The following is a 21563-nucleotide window of genomic DNA, read 5'->3' as shown; positions in this document are numbered from 1 at the left end:
TTGATTTTAGCAAACAGTTAACTTTTGAAAGTCTTGAAAAAGCATCGTAACGTGCACTAACAGCTAAAACTAATTTTAAAAATATATACCTTTATGTAGGGGGGCGGGTGTGTGAAAATTTAGCAGGGTGGATTTGATTTAAATCACTAGTCAGGAAGACTCGATTAATCATGGATTTCTACATAAAAGTGCATTCTTGTTGGTTGTTATAACCTTAATACATATTCTTCACAACTCAGAGATAGATGTAGGTTTCATTTTTAGAAGGTACACACTATACATTTTTAAAGTGGTTTTTTAAAAAACTTTTCAGATTAGTTTTACAGCTATATTAGCAAATGAATGATTATTTGGTTATTTAATTTACCAAAGGTAATTGAAGCAGATATTTATGAAGTCATTGGGAGGTGAACTATCTCCAGTTCAATAGGTTAATCATTAATATTTCGACGATTTTCTTGCCATGCTGTATTAGGAGGAGAACATCACCAGACAGACATTTAAATTGTTTTATTTAACTAAAACAACAACGTTATGTATTCTGGATTGTTTTCTTCAACAGCAAGCATATAATATTTTAACAAAACAAGAATATGAATTTTTGAATGTAGTTAAACATTCAAGTTTTTAAAATCAGGTTTGTTTTTGTTAATTGTTTTTAACTAAAATAGTTAAATGAAATATTAAAAAAAAAAGAAATTAAATCAACTATCATCTAGGTCAACACGAGAAACTTGAAATATTGGCTTCTGCAGCTAACTCAATAGTCTTCACCTTCATTTTCCTGTTTGTTCATAATCTGGAAAAGAAAAAGAAGCTTTCCTGCTTTTTCGGGTCCCAAACAATTTCTCAATTTGGAATGAATTAGTCCAAAGGAAGAAAATATTCTTTCTACACCAGCAGAAGAAGCTACTGCTGTTAAAAGTGAGACTATCACTTCAACAGTCTCTGAATCCAAGTGCTTAAATGACTTTCACCAGTTCACTGGTGTGACTTGCTTTAAAACATCAGCAAACATATTTCTTGAATGGTTCACCCTTAGCTCTGAAGTTTTTATAGTTGGCATTATGGAGGGATGATTGCCGGATGTCCATGTCGTAGCCAACTCCTCTTCTTTAGCAGTCAAGGCTTGACCCTGGTACCGAGTATTGAGAATATTTTCAAGAAAATGAGCTGGAGATAGTGCTTGTCCCATTCATTTTTTTAATGCTTGTAATTTAACTTGGTCATTGCATATTTCTCTTTTTAAGATCTCACTCAGATCCTTCCAAATTTCAACAGTGTCAGCAATAAAACAGCTGTTTCCCTGCATTTTGTTCAAGGCTACAGAAATAGGCTTCAGGGTACTCCGCATGTGTTCAACATTTCTCTTAAGACCAATGTTGAGAACTTTGGCTGGGACAGTGCCATCTATTTTTTCAGAATTTTGTTCACAAACTGTCATCAGATTAGGCAAGTTCTTGATATAGTGCTCAAAACTGTCCACTACAGGTCTGCTAGGAGGTGCATCAAATGAGCACTGTAACTGTATGTTGTTAGCTTGGGACTCTCTTCTAAATAATTTCTTCTCATCTTGGATACATTTGCAGCATTGTCTGTGACCAAACTGCATACTAGATATTTGAATTCTTTTTCACAGTTTGTTATAGCTTTTACTGCTACTTCTTGTAAGTATTCTGCTGTGTGCGCATTTCCTGATGTATCAATTGTTTCTGTAAGGAAGACATTACTCCACCCATCAAGACTCAGATTAACAATTTCACCTTCTAGACCTTTTGCACGCTGCTCAATTTCTCTTTCATAGACTTTATCCAGCAATTTGCCTGCGACATCTGCTCTATTGGAGGGACTTTATCCTGGTCTTAATGACTGAACCATGTTAATGAAGTGTGGGTTCTCAATCATACGGAAAGGAGAGTTTGTTGCATAAGCAAACCGGGTAATTTTTTCATCAATTACCTCTTCTTGTAATCTGCTGATTCTTATCACAAACTTATCTATGGTTGTTTCTGGATGATGGAGATTTTTTTTCTTTTTCTTTTTGCTACAGGTGATATAGTGTGGCTATGTGACATACATGATGTGATTGAAACACTATCATTGGCAGACAACTCTGAAACTATAAAAAATGAGGGTGATCTTGAAAGTGGATAGTCTTCAGAATCCTGTATGTTGAGGATGGATTCTCCTAAACAAAATAAGTCAATGCAGTTATTTAATTATTATTACCATACTGCTCGTTTAGTATGACTCATTGCATTCACTGACAGTACTACTTTAAAGGTGAAATTGTAAAAAGAAAATCTGCCTATTTCAGCTATTTATTTTTTATCACAACTGCATCTAAAATGATAGTACCATAGAGTAACAGCTATATTTTTTGCTCAAACATGAGAATTCAAGAATAGTCGAGAAGTAAGATAGACGGTCCTTAAGAAAGAAATATGAAATAAAAAAGTTTACCAACCTGAAGATCCTGCATGTTCAGACATGTTCCTTTCATCATCTTCAACGCAGCTTCTTACTGAGAAACACGTCTCATGATGTTGTTTCATTTGGGCAACCAGGCCTTGCATTTCTTTGTTGTGCTGTTTGCATTTTGCACACGTGCCTGTCTTACCCACAGGTAGAGGAACTTCATTAAAATATTCCCACACTGGGCCTCTCTTTCGACCTTCTGCCATTATAGGTTTTCCCTTCTAGTGAGAGAATGGTATGGTAGATTCCAAATCAGTGAAGGCTACACTCAGAAAGACCTCAAGACTTCCGGAATATGCTGCTCAAACAGTTTCATTTTTGTTTCTACTGCCTGTCTCTCCCTTTTCACATTTATCTCCAGGCTTCTTGCCTTGTCCAGATCTATTTCCCCCCCAACAATCTTCTATTCATTGAACTTTTTGAAACGTTGCACTTTTAGAGAGAGGTAAGGGATTGACTCTGTGTACACAAATTTGCAGAGGGACAATAGGGCTGAGGTCGGTTACTTCTCACTTCTATATATTTATTTATTTAAATACATTTTTGCTGTTAACAAGCATGTTACCTCTGGAGACACAAATCCACAGTTTGAGAACTGCAAAACTAAGCATCTCTGATGGTATCTTCTAGACTGAGCACTGAGTCCCATTGGGTAGATAGAAAGATTAACCTAAATAATCTATACAGAAGCCTGTGGAACCCCATAAGATTGGGTCTCTAATCCATGAACTATCGCAACTCATTTACAAAACTTTTCTTAAACATTATATGAATATATTGTCTCATACTATAGAATTATAATTTATAATCCCCATTCCACGATGAGATATCTTTGAGCTATAATGTTAAAAAAAACAAAAAAAACAAAAAACGATTTTTATTCACCCTGTGAAGGACAGAAGAGGTCTATTTCGCCTCTTGCTTTGTGCCAGCTGGGTTGATCAGATCATGCATAGCAGAGGCTGACTAACGGCAGGTTACCTATGACAGTGGCTATATCTAGGCTTGGAGTTGGGTGTATGATTCCCAACTTGATTAAACCTACTCGCACTATCTGTCATTGAGACAGTGCACTAAAAATAATAGTATGATGGAGTATGGCTAACCACCCCAAGAACATACACGTTGGTGGATTTGTACTCATAGGGTATGCCTACGCTGGAATTAGACATCTGCAGCTGGCCCATGCCAGCTGACTCAGATGGAGGGCTCAGGCTAAGGGGCTGTTTAATTGTTGCAGCCCGAGCTCTGGAACCCTGCCATGTTGCAGGGTCCTAGAGCCTGGGTCCCAGCCCGAGCCCGAATGTTTGCACTGCAGTTAAACAGCTCTTTAGCCCAAGTCCGATGAGTCCAAGTCTACTGGCACAAGCCAGCTACTTGTGCCCGGGGCCATGTTGTTGTGGCAACGCTATGGTTTTTAGGTTTCAAAGTATGGTTTTTAGCACTCTGGCTTTATGAGAACTAGTGTAAGTATGTCGGCTTGAGCTGGGAATTCTCTCTCTCTCCCTCCCTCCATCCCCCAGTTCCAAGTGTAGACGTAGCCCATGTGTTAGTGCAGATTCCAGAGCTTATGATTGAAGGTTCAGTTTAAAGAAGTGGGAATTTCAGCTTTGGAAGCTACACGTCAGGATTGAGAAGGGGTGAAACTTACTGAGAAGGGAGAAAATGAATTCCTGACTGGTTGTCTTCCTGCCTGAATGTTCATTTATTCAGTTTCCAGTTAGAAAGGCACAACATATAAATTAAATTTACTTTACACTTCGAACAATCGCTTTTTAGAAAGAATAGGCAGGAATGAGCTTTTCCCTTTCAAACTGACTTGCCACATAATCGCAGGCCCATGAGGTCCATTTAGCCTTTTTCAGGATGCAGTTTAGTGAACATTTTGTCACCAGAAAGGAGTACATAAAAGCAGCTGAAAAGATCCCTGTAGATTACTGACAGGAGAACATGTCTGTTTTAAGGTGTATCCACCAAAAACAAAGACATTTCTCCCCAGCACAGTTCTTCAAACTTAGCTTAATATTTAATTCTTATGAAAAGCTGCAAAGCAAGCAGTGTGTGTAGCTTTAGTAGCCTTGAAGTTGTGAAATACTGAGAGTGGGCAAGTCTGGGGAAGAGTGCACTAAACTAGATGGTCATGAGCAGCGAATCTCTGTATACATACAGACTTGATGACACTTGCTACTGTGGATTCTTAGCACATACTTTTGAAATGGTTGTAACTTTGGTAAATCAAAATCAAATATTCTTCTTTGAGTGATTGTTCACGTCCATTACACATTAGGTGTACGCGCGCCGCGTGCACGGACGTCGGAAACTTTTTCCCTTAGCGGCTCCCGTCGGGCCGGCGGGGCCCCCTCCTTCCCGCCAGAGCGGCGCCCCGCTCCAGGGTATATATATCCCTGCCGACCCGACCACTCCAGTTCCTTCTTACCGTCCGTGGCGGCGTTGGAACAACTCTGTCTCTCGTCTGAGAGTGTCCCTTAGCAATAGTCAATTAGAGTTATCTAACAGTTATCAGTTAGTTGTTGTAGTGTTTAGTCAGTAGTTAACAGCTCATTAGAGTACTTAAAGTTCCTGCCGGGGTTGTTTGTTCAGCCCCGGCACCGGCCCTGGGCAGTGGGGTATGCCACACGCCCAAGGCTTTCAAGGCTTGTGCCACGTGCCGCAGGCCCATGCCATTGAGCGACCCCCACGCTTCGTGTCTTCGTTGCCTGGGGGAGGCTCACCAGAAAGAGCGCTGCAAGATCTGTAAGGCCTTTAAGCGCAGAACTAAAAAAGAGAGGGACTTTCGCCTTAAGCAGCTGCTCATGGAGACGGCGTTACAGCCCTCCACTTCGACGGCACCGGCTGCCTCCGTGCGGAGTGCCCCTGCCTCGGTGCGAGAACCGGCGCCGGTGGGTCATCCGAAGACCGCGGCACCGACCCAGCGGGGAAATACACAACGCCGATCGTCTTCGCCGGCGAAAGTGAAGGGCCAACCTAAGGCCCCAGGTCGCTCCCCGCACAAGAGGGCGGCACCGGTAAAGACCTCGAGTGCCCCTAAGGCCGATACGGCCCCAACACGGACCCCGGTAGTGGCTCCGGCGCCGAAGGGCCCGTTGAGCCCCGGGATGGGCTCGTGGAACAGCCCTCCACTCCGGACACGTTTGAGGCAGCTAAGGACCTCATTGCCTTCTCCGTCGAGGCCCCGACACGCGCTGAAGGCGCCCCGCCTATGCTGCTGCGCAGAGGCAAGCCGGCGATGGTGCGCCCATCACGGTCGCCGTCCCGGCACCGTTCCAGGGACCGGTCCCGGTCGAGCTCCGCCTCGGTGGACTCCCGGTTGCCCTCGGCGCAGGAAGCGCCGCAGCAGTCGGGCTTCAGCAAACGGTCGGCGCCGACTCAGCAACCAAGCACGAGTCGGCACCGTGAGGCATCGGCGGGTCGTTTCCTGAGGCCGACCAGCCGTAGCCGTTCCCGGTCCCGAGATCACCGGTCCAGGTCCAGGTCGGCAAGGCACCGTTCCAGATCCTGGTCGCGGAGGCGTTACTCCCCAAGACCAGACCGGTACCATCCGACGGCGCCACCGTGGCCTTCCAGATCACCGTCAGTGATCTCGGGGACTGACTCAGACCGATACGGCGGGTATGCCCATAGGTCACAGGCCAGCAGGGACTACGGTCAGTCCCAATGGGGCCAGCCGAGCCAATGGCCATTCTGGACACCCTGGGCCTACCACCAACAAGGGCCCCCATCGAGAGCCTTGAGATCCGGGCCATCCCGGTACCGATCCCGCACCCCGCGGCACCGCCCGCAATCGTATAGGGAGGCAACGGTCTCTAGACCACCAGAGCGGGAAGGAGTGGACTCGGCACCGAGTACGGTACCGTCCCAATCCCTCGCTGCGGGTCAGGCCACAGAGGAACAATTGGCTGACACAGGTTTACAGGACAATGAGGATGGGCAGAAGGCCCCGACCTCTTCCTCCTCGCCAGATGAGGCTGTAGCGGGCACACTGGTGTCCGGCCCTCCCCCGATTGACCACCGGGCACACCAAGACCTGCTTCGCCGGGTAGCCCTCAATCTGGGCTTGCAAGCGGAGGAGACTGTAGAGCAGGATGACCCCATGGTCGATATCCTGAGCCCAGAGGTCCCCTCCAGAGTCGCACTCCCGATTATACGGACAGTACAGTCCAACTATAAGACGGTGTGGCAAACACCGGCCTCCAGTGCACCAACTGCAAAGGGAGTGGAGAGGAAATACTTCGCCCCATCTAGAGGGTTTGACTTCCTCTTTCTGCATCCGTCCCCCTGTTCTTTGGTGGTCTCGGCGGTCAATGAAAAGGAGCGGCATGGCCAGCAAGCTCCTGCCCCCAAGGGCAAGGAAGCCAAGAGATTGGACTTATTCGGGAGAAAAGTCTATTCTTCGGGGGGCCTTCAACTGAGGATCGCCAATCAGCAGGCGATTCTAAACAGGCACAATTTTAACTCTTGGGCATCAGTCGCCAAGTTTAAGGACTCCCTCCCATCTGACGCGCATCAGGAGTTCACGGCCCTGGTGGATGAGGGAATGGCAGTGGCCAAGACCTCTTTACAGGCCGCGCTAGACTCAGCAGACGCTGCGGCTAGAACAATTGCGTCGGGAGTCGTGATGAGACGTTCGGCGTGGTTGCAGGCTTCAGGTCTCCCGCCGGAGGTGCAGACCACGCTGCAGGACCTCCCGTTTGAAGGTTCGGGCTTGTTTTCCGACCAGACGGATGCCAGGCTACATAGCCTTAAGGACTCCCGAGCGACCCTTAAGTCGTTGGGTATGCACACCCCGGTAACGCAGCGTAAGCCCTTTAAACCCCAGCCGCCGCAAAGGCAATACCACCCTCGACCCCGACACGAGCCGTACCGCCGTCGAGGCAGGGATAACAGGCGGAGACGTAACAATACGCCTAACCAGGGCCAGAGTCATGGCCAGGGCAAGCCACAGCCAGGAAATAAGCCAGGCTTTTGAAGTTACGCCCAAGGACAGCGTACCATATCCCATTCTGGATCCTCCTCTGTCTTTCAAAGACCGCCTGTCCCATTTCTACCGGGCATGGTCGCGCATAACATCGGACCAATGGGTCCTGCGCACAGTGAAGGCGGGCTATACCCTCCAGTTTTCCTCGCCCCCTCCCTGCCATCCCCCTTCCCCGTCCCTCTTCAGGGACCCTTCTCACGAGCAACTTCTCAAGCAGGAGGTTCAGACCCTTCTCGCTGCTGGAGCAGTAGAAGAGGTTCCAATAGACCTGAGGGGAAAAAGATTCTACTCCAGATATTTCCTGATCCCCAAGGCAAAAGGAGGCCTCCGTCCTATTTTGGACCTGCGCGATCTAAACAAGTTTCTGATCAAAGCTCGCTTCCGTATGGTCTCCCTGGGAATTATTATCCCATCCCTGGATCCGGGGGATTGGTATGCTGCCCTCGATATGAAAGACGCCTACTTTCACATCTCAATCAATCCGGCCCACAGACGTTTTCTGCGCTTCGTCGTCGACCAGCGCCACTTCCAGTTTACGGTCCTGCCCTTCGGCCTGGCGTCAGCACCACGAGTGTTCACAAAATGCATGTCTGTGGTAGCAGCCTTCCTTCGAAAGAGAAGGATGCGTGTATTTCCGTACCTGGACGATTGGCTACTCGCGGGCAGGTCGGAGGCCGAGGTCCGGTCTCACGTGACGCTGGCCCTGCAGACGTTCAACAAGCTCGGCCTCCTGGTCAATGTGCCCAAGTCCACGTTAGTCCCCACACAGAGGCTGGACTTCATAGGTGCAACCCTGGACTCGGTAACCGCACAAGCGAGCCTACCAGAGGCACGGTTCAGGTCAATTCACAGAGCCGTAAGCACGGTCCTAATGTTCCCCACGACAACGGCAAGGTGTTGCATGCAGATTCTGGGGCATATGGCAGCTTGCACACACGTGGTCAGACATGCCCGCCTGAGGCTTCGGCCCCTACAGTTGTGGTTCGCCCATACGCACCGCCCCAACAGAGACCCATTGGCTCAGGTGGTCACGATCCCAAACCAGGTGCTCGGCTCGCTACGCTGGTGGCTAGATCACCACCAGGTATGCGAAGGGATCCCCTTCGATGCCCCACAGCCCACTCTGACGTTGGTAACAGACGCATCGGACTTGGGTTGGGGGGCACACCTGGGAGAACTGCGGACCCAAGGGCTGTGGTCCAGAGAAGACAAGCTGCTTCACATCAATCTGAAGGAGCTAAGAGCGGTTCGCCTCGCCTGTCAGACCTTCCGCGCCACCTTAAAAGGTCACAGCGTGGCAGTCCTGACGGACAACACTACTGCCATGTTCTATATAAACAAGCAGGGCGGGTCACGGTCTTCTCCCCTCTGTCACGAGGCACTCCAATTATGGAACTTCTGTATAGCCCATGCTATACACCTCATCGCGACGTATCTTCCGGGGATTCAAAACGGTTTAGCAGACCGCCTCAGCCGATCCTACCGAATGCACGAATGGACGTTGAGGCGAGACGTCCTGCATTCGATCTTCCGGAGGTGGGGCTTTCCCCGGGTGGATCTATTCGCCACCAGGGACAACAGCCAATGCCCTCAGTTCTGCTCGTTTCAGAACCTCAGCCGGGGGTCATTAGCAGATGCTTTCATGATCCCATGGGGAGGGAGCCTGAGATATGCCTTCCCTCCGTTCCCACTCATACACAAGGTTCTCCTCAAGATCCGCAGGGACAGGGCGACGATCATACTTATCGCCCCGGCCTGGCCACGCCAGCATTGGTTCACGTCCCTGCTGGAGCTGTCAATAGCCGATCCAATTACCCTCCCCCTCCATCGCGACCTAGTCACGCAAGACAAAGGTCGCCTACTCCACCCGAACCTGTCTTCGCTACATCTCACGGCATGGTATCTCTCTGGCTGAATGATGCAGAACACAGGTGCTCTCACCAAGTCCAGCAAATCCTCCTTAATAGTAGGAAGCCCTCTACAAGAGCGACCTACCTGGCAAAATGGAAAAGGTTCTCCCACTGGTGTGAGCCTCAACGCATACAGCCTTTACAAGCCTCAGTTCCGTCGATCCTGGACTACCTACTGCACCTCAAGAATCAAGGGCTTGCGCCCGCCTCAATTAGAGTTCACCTAGCCGCTATCTCGGCCTTCCATCCGGGAGAGTTGGGAGTGTCAGTGTTCTCCAACCCCACAGTGGCCCGATTTCTCAAGGGGCTGGAAAGGGTGTTTCCCTACTCGCGCCCACCTGTCCCGGCGTGGAGTCTGAACCTAGTCCTAACAAGACTCATGAGTCCCCCCCTTTGAGCCCCTAGCCACTTGCTCCCTTACGCACCTCTCGTGGAAGGTGGCGTTTCTCGTGGCCATCACTTCGGCCAGAAGGGTATCGGAATTGAGAGCCCTCTCTTTGGAACCACCCTATACAGTGTTCCATAAGGATAAGGTGCAACTGAGGCCGCACCCCAAATTCCTCCCAAAGGTGGTATCACAGTTTCACATGGGGCAGGACATTTGCCTACCGGTGTTTTTTCCTAAACCCCATATGGACCCTCACCACCGCAGCCTACATACCCTGGATGTCTGGAGGGCGTTGGCTTTTTACCTGGAACGGACCAGGCCGTTCCGCAGAACACCCCAGCTGTTCATTGCTATTGCGGAACGTATGAAAGGCTTGCCTATCTCGACACAGCGCTTGTCGGCATGGATTGTGCATTGTATACGCACTTGTTATGAGCTCGACAATGTTCCGGCCCCGGAGATCCGGGCCCACTCGACTAGAGCCCAAGCGTCCTCAACGGCCTTCTTGGCGCAGGTCCCTATCCAGGAGATCTGTAAGGCAGCCACCTGGTCGTCGGTGCACACGTTCACAGCCCACTACGCGATCCATCATCAGACCAGAGAGGACGCGATGGTCGGTCGGGCCGTGCTACAGTCAGTTGTATCTTGACTCCTACCCACCTCCAATGGTAAGCTTGGGAATCACCTAATGTGTAATGGACGTGAACAATCACTCGAAGAAGAAAGAACGGTTACTTACCTTCTGTAACTGTTGTTCTTCGAGATGTGTTGTTCACGTCCATTACACTTCCCACCCTCCTTCCCCTCTGTCGGAGTCTCCGGCAAGAAGGAACCGGAGTGGTCGGGTCGGCAGGGATATATATACCCTGGAGCGGGGCGCCGCTCTGGCGGGAAGGAGGGGGCCCCGCCGGCCCGACGGGAGCCGCTAAGGGAAAAAGTTTCCGACGTCCGTGCACGCGGCGCGCGTACACCTAATGTGTAATGGACATGAACAACACATCTCGAAGAACAACAGTTACAGAAGGTAAGTAACCGTTCTTTTTAAATCAAGTAAATGGTTACAGTTTGAAATGAAAGTGTATGCAATTTGATTTTTTTCAACTCAAGTGGCAGAAGCCATTTAATGTTAAACTGATATAAAATATGGGTGTACATTTTTCAGGCACTAATTGCACCCCCAAAAATGGAGATGGGGTTTCATCCTTTCGCAAAATGTTACCTAGTGTGCTTATTTCACAGCCCCCAAACGCTTAACAATTTCCTACCCAGCTGACAAAACATTTAGCTTTCTCCCTGACAGTTTCTACAATAGATATTCATTGACTGTTCAAAAACCTGCACATAATTGAAATTTTGGATATAATAGCCAACAATGAGACACTTTACCAATTGGATTATTCATTTTCATCTTTAATTGAATAAGATACATTTTTTTTTTTTAAGTTTACCTGAGTTCGTCACAGTATTTCCATGCTGCCTTACTTTCAGAATCTTCATCCATTTAGTTACCACAGAGTACCTGTGAACTTGGCTGGGGGAAAAAAAAAAAAAAAAAAAGCTGTCTTCTAGCCTTAAGTATCTTGTGTGCTAACTTACACCCAATTTAAAGGTTTTGTTACCTTTAATTTAAAAGATTAACTTCCTATATAAGTTCTCTCCCATAAGATTGGACAAAAAATGTGGGTGATACCCCTCAAATAAAATTAACCTTGGCCCTGGCCTGATATGGTAGTAGAACAATATTTTAAAAACTGACTTTTTATCCATATATTTCACAATGATGGGGAATGTCTGCAAAGGATGGCTACTTTTATATTTTAAAACCTACAAACTTCAACTTGAATTGTGTAACCTGAGTGGAAGTGAGAGCTGGTGATCTGCAGCTTCATCCAAGGGCAGTTCACCTATTGAATAAACATTGAGACTAGTGAGCTGCGGAAGCCTGCAAAGCTTCTACCATTTGGACCTCCTGGAACAGAATATTTGCTGAATAGATTTCCAAGTTTACCACATGTTGCTTCCTACAGTTCAGCTGTCTAAATAAATGGAAGTATTGTGCATAACTGGGTTTTACTATTTTATATTTTTGTTGACTGAGGTCTTATATGTGAAATTATTACAATATAGACAGTTGTGTGAAAGGGATGACATGTTTGTCTTTTTGTTTTGTTTTTATAATCTAGTTGATGTTTTTTGGAATCTTTTTGTGCCTGGATGCTTTTCTCTACGTGTTCACCCTGCTTCCTTTGAGAGTTTTTCTGGCATTGTTCCAGTTCATCACTCTGCCTTGCTATGGCTTACGGTAAGTTTTTGTTTTGTTTTTAAAAAATAAAATATTAGTATCTTTAAATAATATTTCATCTACATGGTTAACTTTTTGTTATTGGCCTATTTAATTTTATGGCCCTTTTGGCTTAGACTCATATTGATAATGGATTTCAGTGTTGTGAACAGAAGGTCTCATTTAAACCTACCAAAACAGGAAAAAAAAGTCAAATTAGTCTTAACACTCCTCACTAACTCACCCCTTTGGTTGCCCACATGTTGCCCATAATGTCGTGCAGACACATGTTTTTAAAGGGTTGAATTAAATAGCCCTTTTAATTCAATTCTTGTTGATGGGTACCTTTATACATTGTGGCTTTGTGTTGAAATAAACACTTTGCTGTGAAATCAAAGGTTACCCATTTGCCTATGTAAAAAGCATGATTTTACTTCGATAAGGAAGTAAATTCTGGGTGGAGTGGGTACCTTACTTCAACAACCAGAGGTACGCATATCCCTGGAGCTATGTAGAGCTCTTCCAGGGGGTACATCAACTCATCTAGAGAATTGTCTAGTTTTTCAACAGGCTACATAAAAAGCACTAGCCAAGTCATTACAAACTAAAATTTCAAACAGACGCTTGTTTATACTGCTCTATATACTTTACACTGAAATGTAAGTACAGTATTTATATTCCATTTTATGATTCTATGGTAAAAATGAGAAAGTAAACAATTTTTCAGTAATATTGTGCTGTGATACTTTTGTATTTTTGTCAGATTTTTTGTAAGCAAGTAGTTTTTAAGTGAGGTGTAACTTGGGGGTACGCAAGACAAATCAGACTCCTGAAAGTGGTACAGTAGTCTGGAAAGGTTGAGAGCCACTGCCTTACTAAAATTATTTAAGGAATCTGACTGATTTGGGGGATTGGTAATGAGTATAGAGACTTTCACTCCTAGATCAATAGTTCTGATTGTTAATGCATAGAAGTTATTACCAGCTGATAGTGTTCTTTCTTTTTTTGCCTCTCTGGTTGAGAGAACAAAGATTGAAGGGATGCAGGCCTGTCCAGAGAAATGTGGAGTCTTGGTACATCATGCTCACTGGGGCCCCTCCCTCTCCTTTTTCACTTTGTTTACACAGAAGTTATTGCCCTTTTGGTGTGCCCCTGATCTCAGGCCCCTGGTACAATTGTCCCCCATTCCCTTCCCCCCTGCAAACCCTGAATGGATGCATAGATTAAATTTAGTTTAATCCTGAAAAGATGGTATCTCCATTTAGACTTTATGCAAACCCTTGAGTGTATTAAACTTGAGAGATTGCAGTATTGGTGTCTATGCTGTAATATTTATTTGAATTAATAGAATATTGTGCGGCTGCGATCTGCACTTTCATAAGCACTGTGTTGACCTAATAATAAAAAGGCAGCTTGCATTTCTATTATATAGACAATGTTTTGTGGGTTTGAAATGTTTTATTTTAGAACATATTTTTTAATAGAGGGAAAACTAGTGTGATTACATGACAAAAACCACCATAGCTTTTGAAGTGTCTTCTGTTTTGTGTTGTGAAATGTGTGCACAAATTTGGGAAATGTTTAAAACTATTAAAAATGGACACTAGGTGGCAGCCTTTGGTGTATTTTATTTTGCTGTTTCATGAGATTAATCTGGAAGTTTTTCATAATGCAAAATAAAGATTTTCTTACCATGTACATCTGTAGTGTAGCACGGTACTACAGTTTATCAATTTTAACTTGTTTCTTCATCACCAATTAAACAACATCCATACAGATTCTTACAAGAGGAGATATAATCACCAAAATATTAAAATGCTGTTCAACTCTAAAACTGTAATTTAAAAATGGTATTGTGGGGATTTATTCTTACAGTTACTTCCTTTCTTTTTACACAGTTTGCAAGTAAAATGTTTTCCTTGATGCCAGCCTTGCAGAGCTAGCCTGGGGTCAGGAAAACAAGCCTTTTCTGCTGTGCATAGTAATCTGTAATAAGTATCTATAGACTAAACATTGGTTTTTAGATGCACATTGGCAACCCCGTTGTCTTCAGTCAGGTTTTACAGATGTAGCCAAGAGCCAGTAATTTAACAATTTGGTCCACTAATTTAACTTTCTTTTTTAATGTTTGAGCCAGAATCCAACTCATTCTACTATTTTGGCTAAACAGGGCTAAAAGAAGTAAGTAGTAGTAAAAACCATTTTCATTGCCAATATCAACAGCTATGATTTCATTATATCTAAGGAGCAGATCTTTTCAGTGAGTAAGTTCAGTTTTGTTCATCACTTTTCAAAACAACTTTACTCGAAACACACCTTTCCAAATATATTTAGGTAGGTAGACTCTTCATTAGAGTAGATTATCATACATTGTCTAATTCATGGATGTTTTAAATGTGATGACTTTATATAATGTTCACACTTAATTCATGTTTACAATACACTGTAATTTTGTTTAGCATGACATGATGATGCTGTTCTTAGGCATTCTGAGTTCATTTTACTTTTGTTATTTAATAGCCACTGATTTGATTTGGTATAGCAAAAAATAAAACTTGGGCTTTGATTCCCAAAATTATCAATATACACTTATGTATAGCTAAATACCATGTCAGTAGGTAAAGCATATCTATAATTACTGAAGTTATTGACAAAGCGAATGGCTGATTAACTTTCTCTTCCTCACACAGTTCAAGTAGGTATTCTCCCCTTTGGTTGGAAAGATTTGACTAAATCTTCCTTATAGCTATAACCTGTAACACCGTATTCCATTCTGTATAGTAAATTAAAGTGCTCCTCCCTTCACTTGGACTTTTTTTCTCAAGATCTCATTAGAGAAGTTGATTAGCGTTCTGTCTCCCTTCTCCTTTTGCTCTTCATTTATTCTATTTCCTTGTAACTTTACTGTTCTTTATAAAATAGAAAGGGATTGTATTTCCCTTCCTCTTTCTTGGAAGGACTTAAAGCTTTTTCTTTTATGTTAGGCTAATCTGTATTCATGGTAACACGCATGGTGCTTAAATGCAAAGAGGGAACTGCACATAAGTTTCTTATGTGTATATTTTAATATCCCCATGAAACAAATTAGCTGAAACATTGAACAAGGAGATTCCCAGATCTAGGATAAATTTCCTGTCGCTATTCTACTTGCGTATTGTCAGGTTTTGACATACCTACTTTACAGGTTAGACAATATAAGCTCTTCAACAATTTGACCACTAAGTCATTCTAGGTCACTTTCTTTGGTCTAGATTTAAATCTGTTGTGCAAATTCCGGTTCATTATATTTGTTAGAGCAACATTAATGTTAATGTAGATAGCTAGATCTTCACAGATGCTCAGAATTACTGAGGCTACAGCTTATCTACAGTATGTTCGTAGCTGGAGCAATTAGAGTCTGTCACAAAGTGTAAACTGCCTGTCAATCTTGCACAGCAAAACTGGCAGGACTTTGGTGCTGTTTCCCTTGGGAGTGAGTGATAGTGTGTATTTCGGTAGCTTGGCAGGCCTAATTTTCTTAAGTCTGTGTTCCAAACATAGAGTGGGTGTCTCTAAAGATTTGACAAACAGTTTAGGAAGTTAAGTAGAATTAGTAAGGCAATCTTACAGAACTCTTAACTCAAATAATTCCAGTATGTCTTCCTCCAAGGAAGGAAAAAATTCTCCTAAATTCAATAAATCTTTTTTTGCTATTCTTACTATTAACTAAATTCAGGATACTAACCAAGATATTCTTTAACCACTCAATCATGCTATGCTGAAACACCAGTTCTGAAAATTTGTTGGAATAAATCTCTTAAGATGCTTCTCAAGAGTAGATTCTTAAACTGTACTTCTGAGAAAAGTACTAGATGTTTCCTTGACAACTGAGCCAGATATGATTAGTTTAGACAACAGATTTCTTAAGCATCTTAATCTTTTGCTTGTAGAATTTTATAAGGATATTGATCATTTATTTTCAGCCTAGCATAGCTAAAGGCCCATGAAGAAGTGATAGCAAGATCTTTGTTCATAATAATATTAGTACAAAGAGTCATAGGATGAAGTCTTAAAATTGCACATTATCCAAGACAGTTTCTTAGATATTGGGACTAAAGAGGATCCTATCCAGTAAAACGAATTCTATAATTAAGCCATAGAATGAATAAAAACTAGATTAAATTACATCTTTGTTCTTTCCTGAAAGTGAGGTTTTTCTATGATCTCAGACTTTTTTTTTTTAAAAGCAGCATTCTAGAAAATACTGAACTAGATTATAAATTTTCTTATGTGGGAAGAAATGTCAGTATCTAAGTATTAAATCGTTGGAGTGTTTCCCTAACATGTTCAAACTTGTTCTGTTATGTGGAAATCAACAGATTTATCTTTTAAATACACTTGGCATACAGGGTATGTTATTGCTCTGCTCATTTCTTCCTAAAAGGAATAAGTAGAACTAGGTCCGTTTATAATAAATTTAGCTCCCTTCTAGGCCTAGTTGTAGTGGCTATAACTATAAAATTCCCCATTACCCTTGTTGGGCTTCCGTCCTTTCAGTAGGAAATAAACAAATGTTATTGCTTTACTTCAAAGAAAGAACTATAGCAGAGAGAACCGTCTAGAAAAAACAAACATACTTTTCCTCTGTGGATCTTGTTTCTTTGTTATATTGTCAGACTTTTTTAAAAACATAAATTGGAGTTTCCATTACATACAGACTTAGTCCCCAGCTTTTTTTTTTTTTTTTTTTTAAATTCTTTTGGGAGGGTGTTTTTTGTGCTAAGGACTAGTGCCAGCCCTTGTACTCACACAGATTCTTCACTGTCTGATGAAATCACTGAGAAGGCACATGTGTGTCTTCTTCCATCAGGATATATTCTAAGTTATTCCTTCTAAACAAAAAATCAAAACCCTGTCCATGTGCATTCTGTGTATGCTACGTTAGAAAAGCTTATCAGTGTCAGCGCAGACGTCCATCTTTCCTTTCCATAACTACGTAGTGTAGCGACATTACAACCTTCTCTCTTTCTTTCTCTCTTGTAAATCAGACTGAAGGGAAGAGCACTTTCACTTCCTTTATAGGATGGAATGTGGTGTCACAGGGAACTTCTCCATGGTGAGTAAATCCTGATTTTCCTTTTATGCTATCAGCCAAATTCACATCTACTTGTATTCAGTATACTGACTGATCACAATATATAAATGGACAACATAGGTAGATTATTAATTAACATTCCTGGATAAAAAGTCTGGCACTTATTATACATTGCCCACAGATGTATGGCTCTTTATAGGAAAACATAAAGGCTATCCCTTGCTGTTAGTAATAGACTTGTGTAAGTCACATAAGACTCACAATAATCTTATGTGACTTTTCTTGGCTATGGAAATATAGTTTGATATTAAAAATCACTAGGTTTTAAAAATGTTGTAGGTACAGTGTATGTGCACCACCACTTCAACCAACATATAAAACATTCTTAACATCATAGCCCTTGCTCTGTTTTGATTAATTATCTAGCATAGCACATGGTCTGTTTTTACTTTGTATTGTAATACATTGTATTCCGAATGCTTCTCTGCACCATCATAGTTATATTTTTGCTTGTACTTTATTTTTTAACCAAATTTTATAATTAAAACTACAGGAGATTTATAAAAACTGTAACTCATTTAACAGAGTGAAATTACTTTATCTCTGGGTGACCACAAGACCAACTTTAGTCTCTGGATTTTTGAAAATATATCTGCATTTCATCAGGTGTAAAAGACTAAGCTAATTGTTTTGTTTTTCAGAAAGAAAGTTAGAGATATTGTGAAAACTTTTTAGACTTATTTGCAAAATAAAATAGATTTATTAAATTTATTAAAATTGTGCTATGTTCATTTGTTGACTTTTAATATTACTGCTGCTTGTTATTTAAAAAGTAAATTTATTAAGTGAATTTTTTGATTGTTCTCACATGAAATCTTATTTTACATTTATTCTGAGACAGCTCTCATCAGGGCCTAGGAATCAGGTTGGTTTTATGTTCCATTCTTAGCATGGTCTCGTGCTGTATTGTTTGCATGTAGTTTTTGTGGTGTTTGAAAAATGAAGTGCCATTTAATATTGATAAACTTAGCCCCGTTTTGTCCTATATTTCAAATGGAGGTGTATGAGCAATACTGTACCCTAATATTAGAAACCAGTTGAGAACTGCACATGTGCACACACACCTTTTCCAAAACAAAAACTGACACTGATTTCAGTCTATACACAGGTATACTTATAGCAAACTCATTTTGGTTTTGTTTTCCCTGACATTTTAATTAGTAAAGATATTTTTGACAAATAAAAGCATTGTTTTTAAGCAGTAGCCTGCTCATTCCTATTGATGCCTCATTTAAAGTCATAATCCTCTAGTGCAGTAATTTTGATATAATTATGATGCTACACGTGAAGGATTAAGACTTCAGTTGAGGAAAAATATATATTAAGGAGAGAAATTTAACAATCTGGTTTTCATGTAAATATCGTTAGTAGTTATAAAAAAGGAGAAACAAAACCAGATTTTAATCTGTTAGCAATAGTTGTTTAAATTGAATGTTCTTTGACTTTAAAGAGAGATGTGATCAATACACTGAGGCCCAAAACTTAGTGATGATTTATTTTTAAATGTACAATGCTTAATATTTAATGGAAAAGTTGTAATGAATTATTTGTAAAAATTCAAATGAAAAAGGATTTTTGTTTGGACTGAAAAATTCACTTAGTTTTGCGACCGAAATTTGAAGTGTTTTTAATGCATGAACCAGACAGTACAACTAACTAGCCTGTTGCATTATGTAAGCTCAGGGAAATGCAATAAGTACTCTATATAATTATGTAAATTAGATTTTATAATAAAATCTGGCTTAATCTAAGATAGTATTAATAAGGTAATGTGTTCATTAATAACTAGATATTTTTAAAAGGATTTCAATTGTAACAATTATCTTATATTTTTTTGTAATCTATAGTGTGTATTACTGTGTATTTATTTGTATAATAATAGCACTACAAGCCCTATTGTGCTAGGTGCTATACAAACACAACAAAACGTCACTCCCTGCTCCAAGGGGCTTACCATCTAAGTATAGAACAAGAGACAGCAGATGAATGTCAACAGACAGGGAGTACAAGTAAACAACAAGATATTTATTGATCAGCATGAAAGACTGTGGTTGCTGCAGACTAGCAGCCTCGCCAACAGCAGCTGTGACGTGAGGACAGTAGGAATACCAATAATAAGATTGTCTAACACTTCCCTTATAACAGCCTATCTTCATTTGCTTATAACTTTGTTAATTTTTAACTGCTTTGGTTGAAATATTCCATGCTTAGTGTCTGCCTCAGATTGTTTTGTTTTTGAAAGTTTGAGCAAAAATAGTTCAACTGTTTTTCAGTAACAAGACTAGTGAAAAATAAATAGTTTTACCAGAATTTATTAAAAAGAGTTTGAGACTTTTGGAATGGCTCTAGTGCCTCAGAGCTCTGGAACAGTAATTCAAAATTTGGCAGGGGATCAGTTGGTAGTCATGAAGTCGGAGAGGTGCCTTTTGCTTTCCCTCTGGAGTAGCCACCCAGATTTGACTGAGTTATCATTGACTGAAAACTACAATTTGCACACACACGGAACTTGCTCCTTAAGTGTTTGAACATTCTGACTGTACCCAAACCTCTCGTCTTTTGAAGCAGCCACACAAGGAAACTTCTGGAGGGGACATAGGCAAAACAAATATTTCTACTGATCAAAATGTCCTTATGGGGATAGTATACCAGTCTGGGATCCAAGTAACTCAACTTTAGCCCCACTTTTCTACTGATGCAGAAAATATTCAGTAATATTTGTCTGTATTTGGAGGAACCTGGGTTTGTATTATCTATATAATAAGGTTCCAGGAATGTAGCTCTGAACCCTAAAATGACTGTTGGGTCAGTGTGAAGTACTGGAAGCAGTTACAAGTGTGGTTTAGAACTCTTTTTGTTCAGAATATCACTAGGTTGAATCATTACTGAGTTTCATGGTCTGTCACCATCCAGTTTTTAAGTTCTCAACCATTTTGATGTTATGAATTACTTCCATGTGCAGCTATTGGAAGGCATGTATCTAAGCAATGGCAAGGGTCCTAGACCATTGTGATTTCAGAGGTAACCCAGCCAATCACCACCTTACTCTACAGCTAATTTGCATGCAACAATTTCATTGTTTGTATGAAGGAGACTGCATAGGGTGATGGATTTCTTGGCTCAGTTGCACAAATCTGCATCCCAAATACACATAGCTCCTCACTGCAGCACACACCCCTTGTTCACCATCCATATAAATCAGTAGTCAAAAAATCAAAACAACTCTCCCAGCCCAACACAACATTATCAGTTTGCATAATAACCCCAGACACACAGAGCTCCTCACTGCAGCAGACCACCTGCACAAATCATCACAAATCTCCCAGCACAATGCCCCAGACACAAATCCACACAACCATTCACACAACACAGCCAGCATACTCAGTAACCTGAAACATAAACCTTTCACTGCAGCACACACCCCTCATTCACCACCCAGGCATAAATGAACACAACCAGTACACACAATGACTCAACAACATTCTACGCTTCAGACTGATGTTTGAGGTTATTGTAAAGTTATGAAAACAGCTACAAACATGGTTGAGAGCTGTTTTTGTTTAGAATATCACCAGGTTCAGTCACCACTGAGATTTGTGGTCTGTTACCATTCAGTTTGTTTTCAGACATTTTTGGCATTTTTACCCACACGACTTCACAAATTACACCCGTGCCACAGCATGGGCTTTAAGCTAGTAGTAGAATAATTATATACTTTATATCATCATAGCAACTAAGGAGTATGTTAAACAGAATCTGCTAAAGCTAAATATTTTAAAATCAGCAGGTCTAGATTACATATACTTAGTTTTAAGAGTTGTCTGAGATGCACTCCAGACAATTGATGATCTTTTGTAAATCTTGAAAAATAGGGAAGGACTGCTATGTTATCCTCAACTTAAAAAAAGACGAGGGATAAACTAGTAATTATGGGCTGATGGATTTTACATTGATCCTTGGAAAATGATTGCATCCCAAAACAACCTTTCTTTTAAAAAAATCAAAGGACAGTAATGTGCCATTTGGCATAGTTTAACTTGTCTGATTCTTGGGTGTGATTATAACTTTTTTGTTAATAAAGGTAATTGTGTTGATACTGTATACTTAGCCTTTTGTAAGGCATTAGACTTGGTAGTGCATAACATTCTGATTTAAAAAAAAAGCCCTATACCAAATCAATATATCAAAAAGACAACCTCGTAGATCTCAAAGCATAATTATTAGCAGGTATGATGTTTTGGGGACAGTTTAACTGTTTTTCAAGAACAAGGCTATACAGAGAATAAATTGGGTGCTTCTTTTTACCCTCTTTCACATATGCAACAGCATGATAAAATTATAAACAGTAATGACATTAAAAGGCAACACATTTTAAAATT

The 21563-nt window shown here is 41.9% G+C and overlaps 1 protein-coding gene across 4 annotated transcripts in view; it reads left to right on the top strand.

Annotated features, from left to right (window-relative positions):
* Positions 1–21563, top strand: part of TAPT1 (transmembrane anterior posterior transformation 1) — a 104001-nt gene that overhangs the window by 28357 nt on the left and 54081 nt on the right. For 2 of the 4 annotated variants that reach the window (XM_054029335.1, XM_054029337.1), the window contains 2 exons: positions 11956–12074; positions 18029–18052. In XM_054029335.1, coding sequence (XP_053885310.1) covers positions 11956–12074; positions 18029–18052 — 143 coding nt within the window. Of the gene's footprint in view, positions 1–11955; positions 12075–17080; positions 17149–18028; positions 18053–21563 lie in introns of all 4 variants that reach the window. The other 2 variants (XM_054029338.1, XM_054029336.1) reach the window with 2 other exon arrangements.

Source organism: Malaclemys terrapin, chromosome 5 (genome assembly GCF_027887155.1).
Source record: "Malaclemys terrapin pileata isolate rMalTer1 chromosome 5, rMalTer1.hap1, whole genome shotgun sequence".
Taxonomy (NCBI): Eukaryota; Metazoa; Chordata; order Testudines; family Emydidae; genus Malaclemys; species Malaclemys terrapin.
Note: the sequence above shows the minus strand (reverse complement) of the source record. Positions and strands in the feature narration are given on the sequence as shown.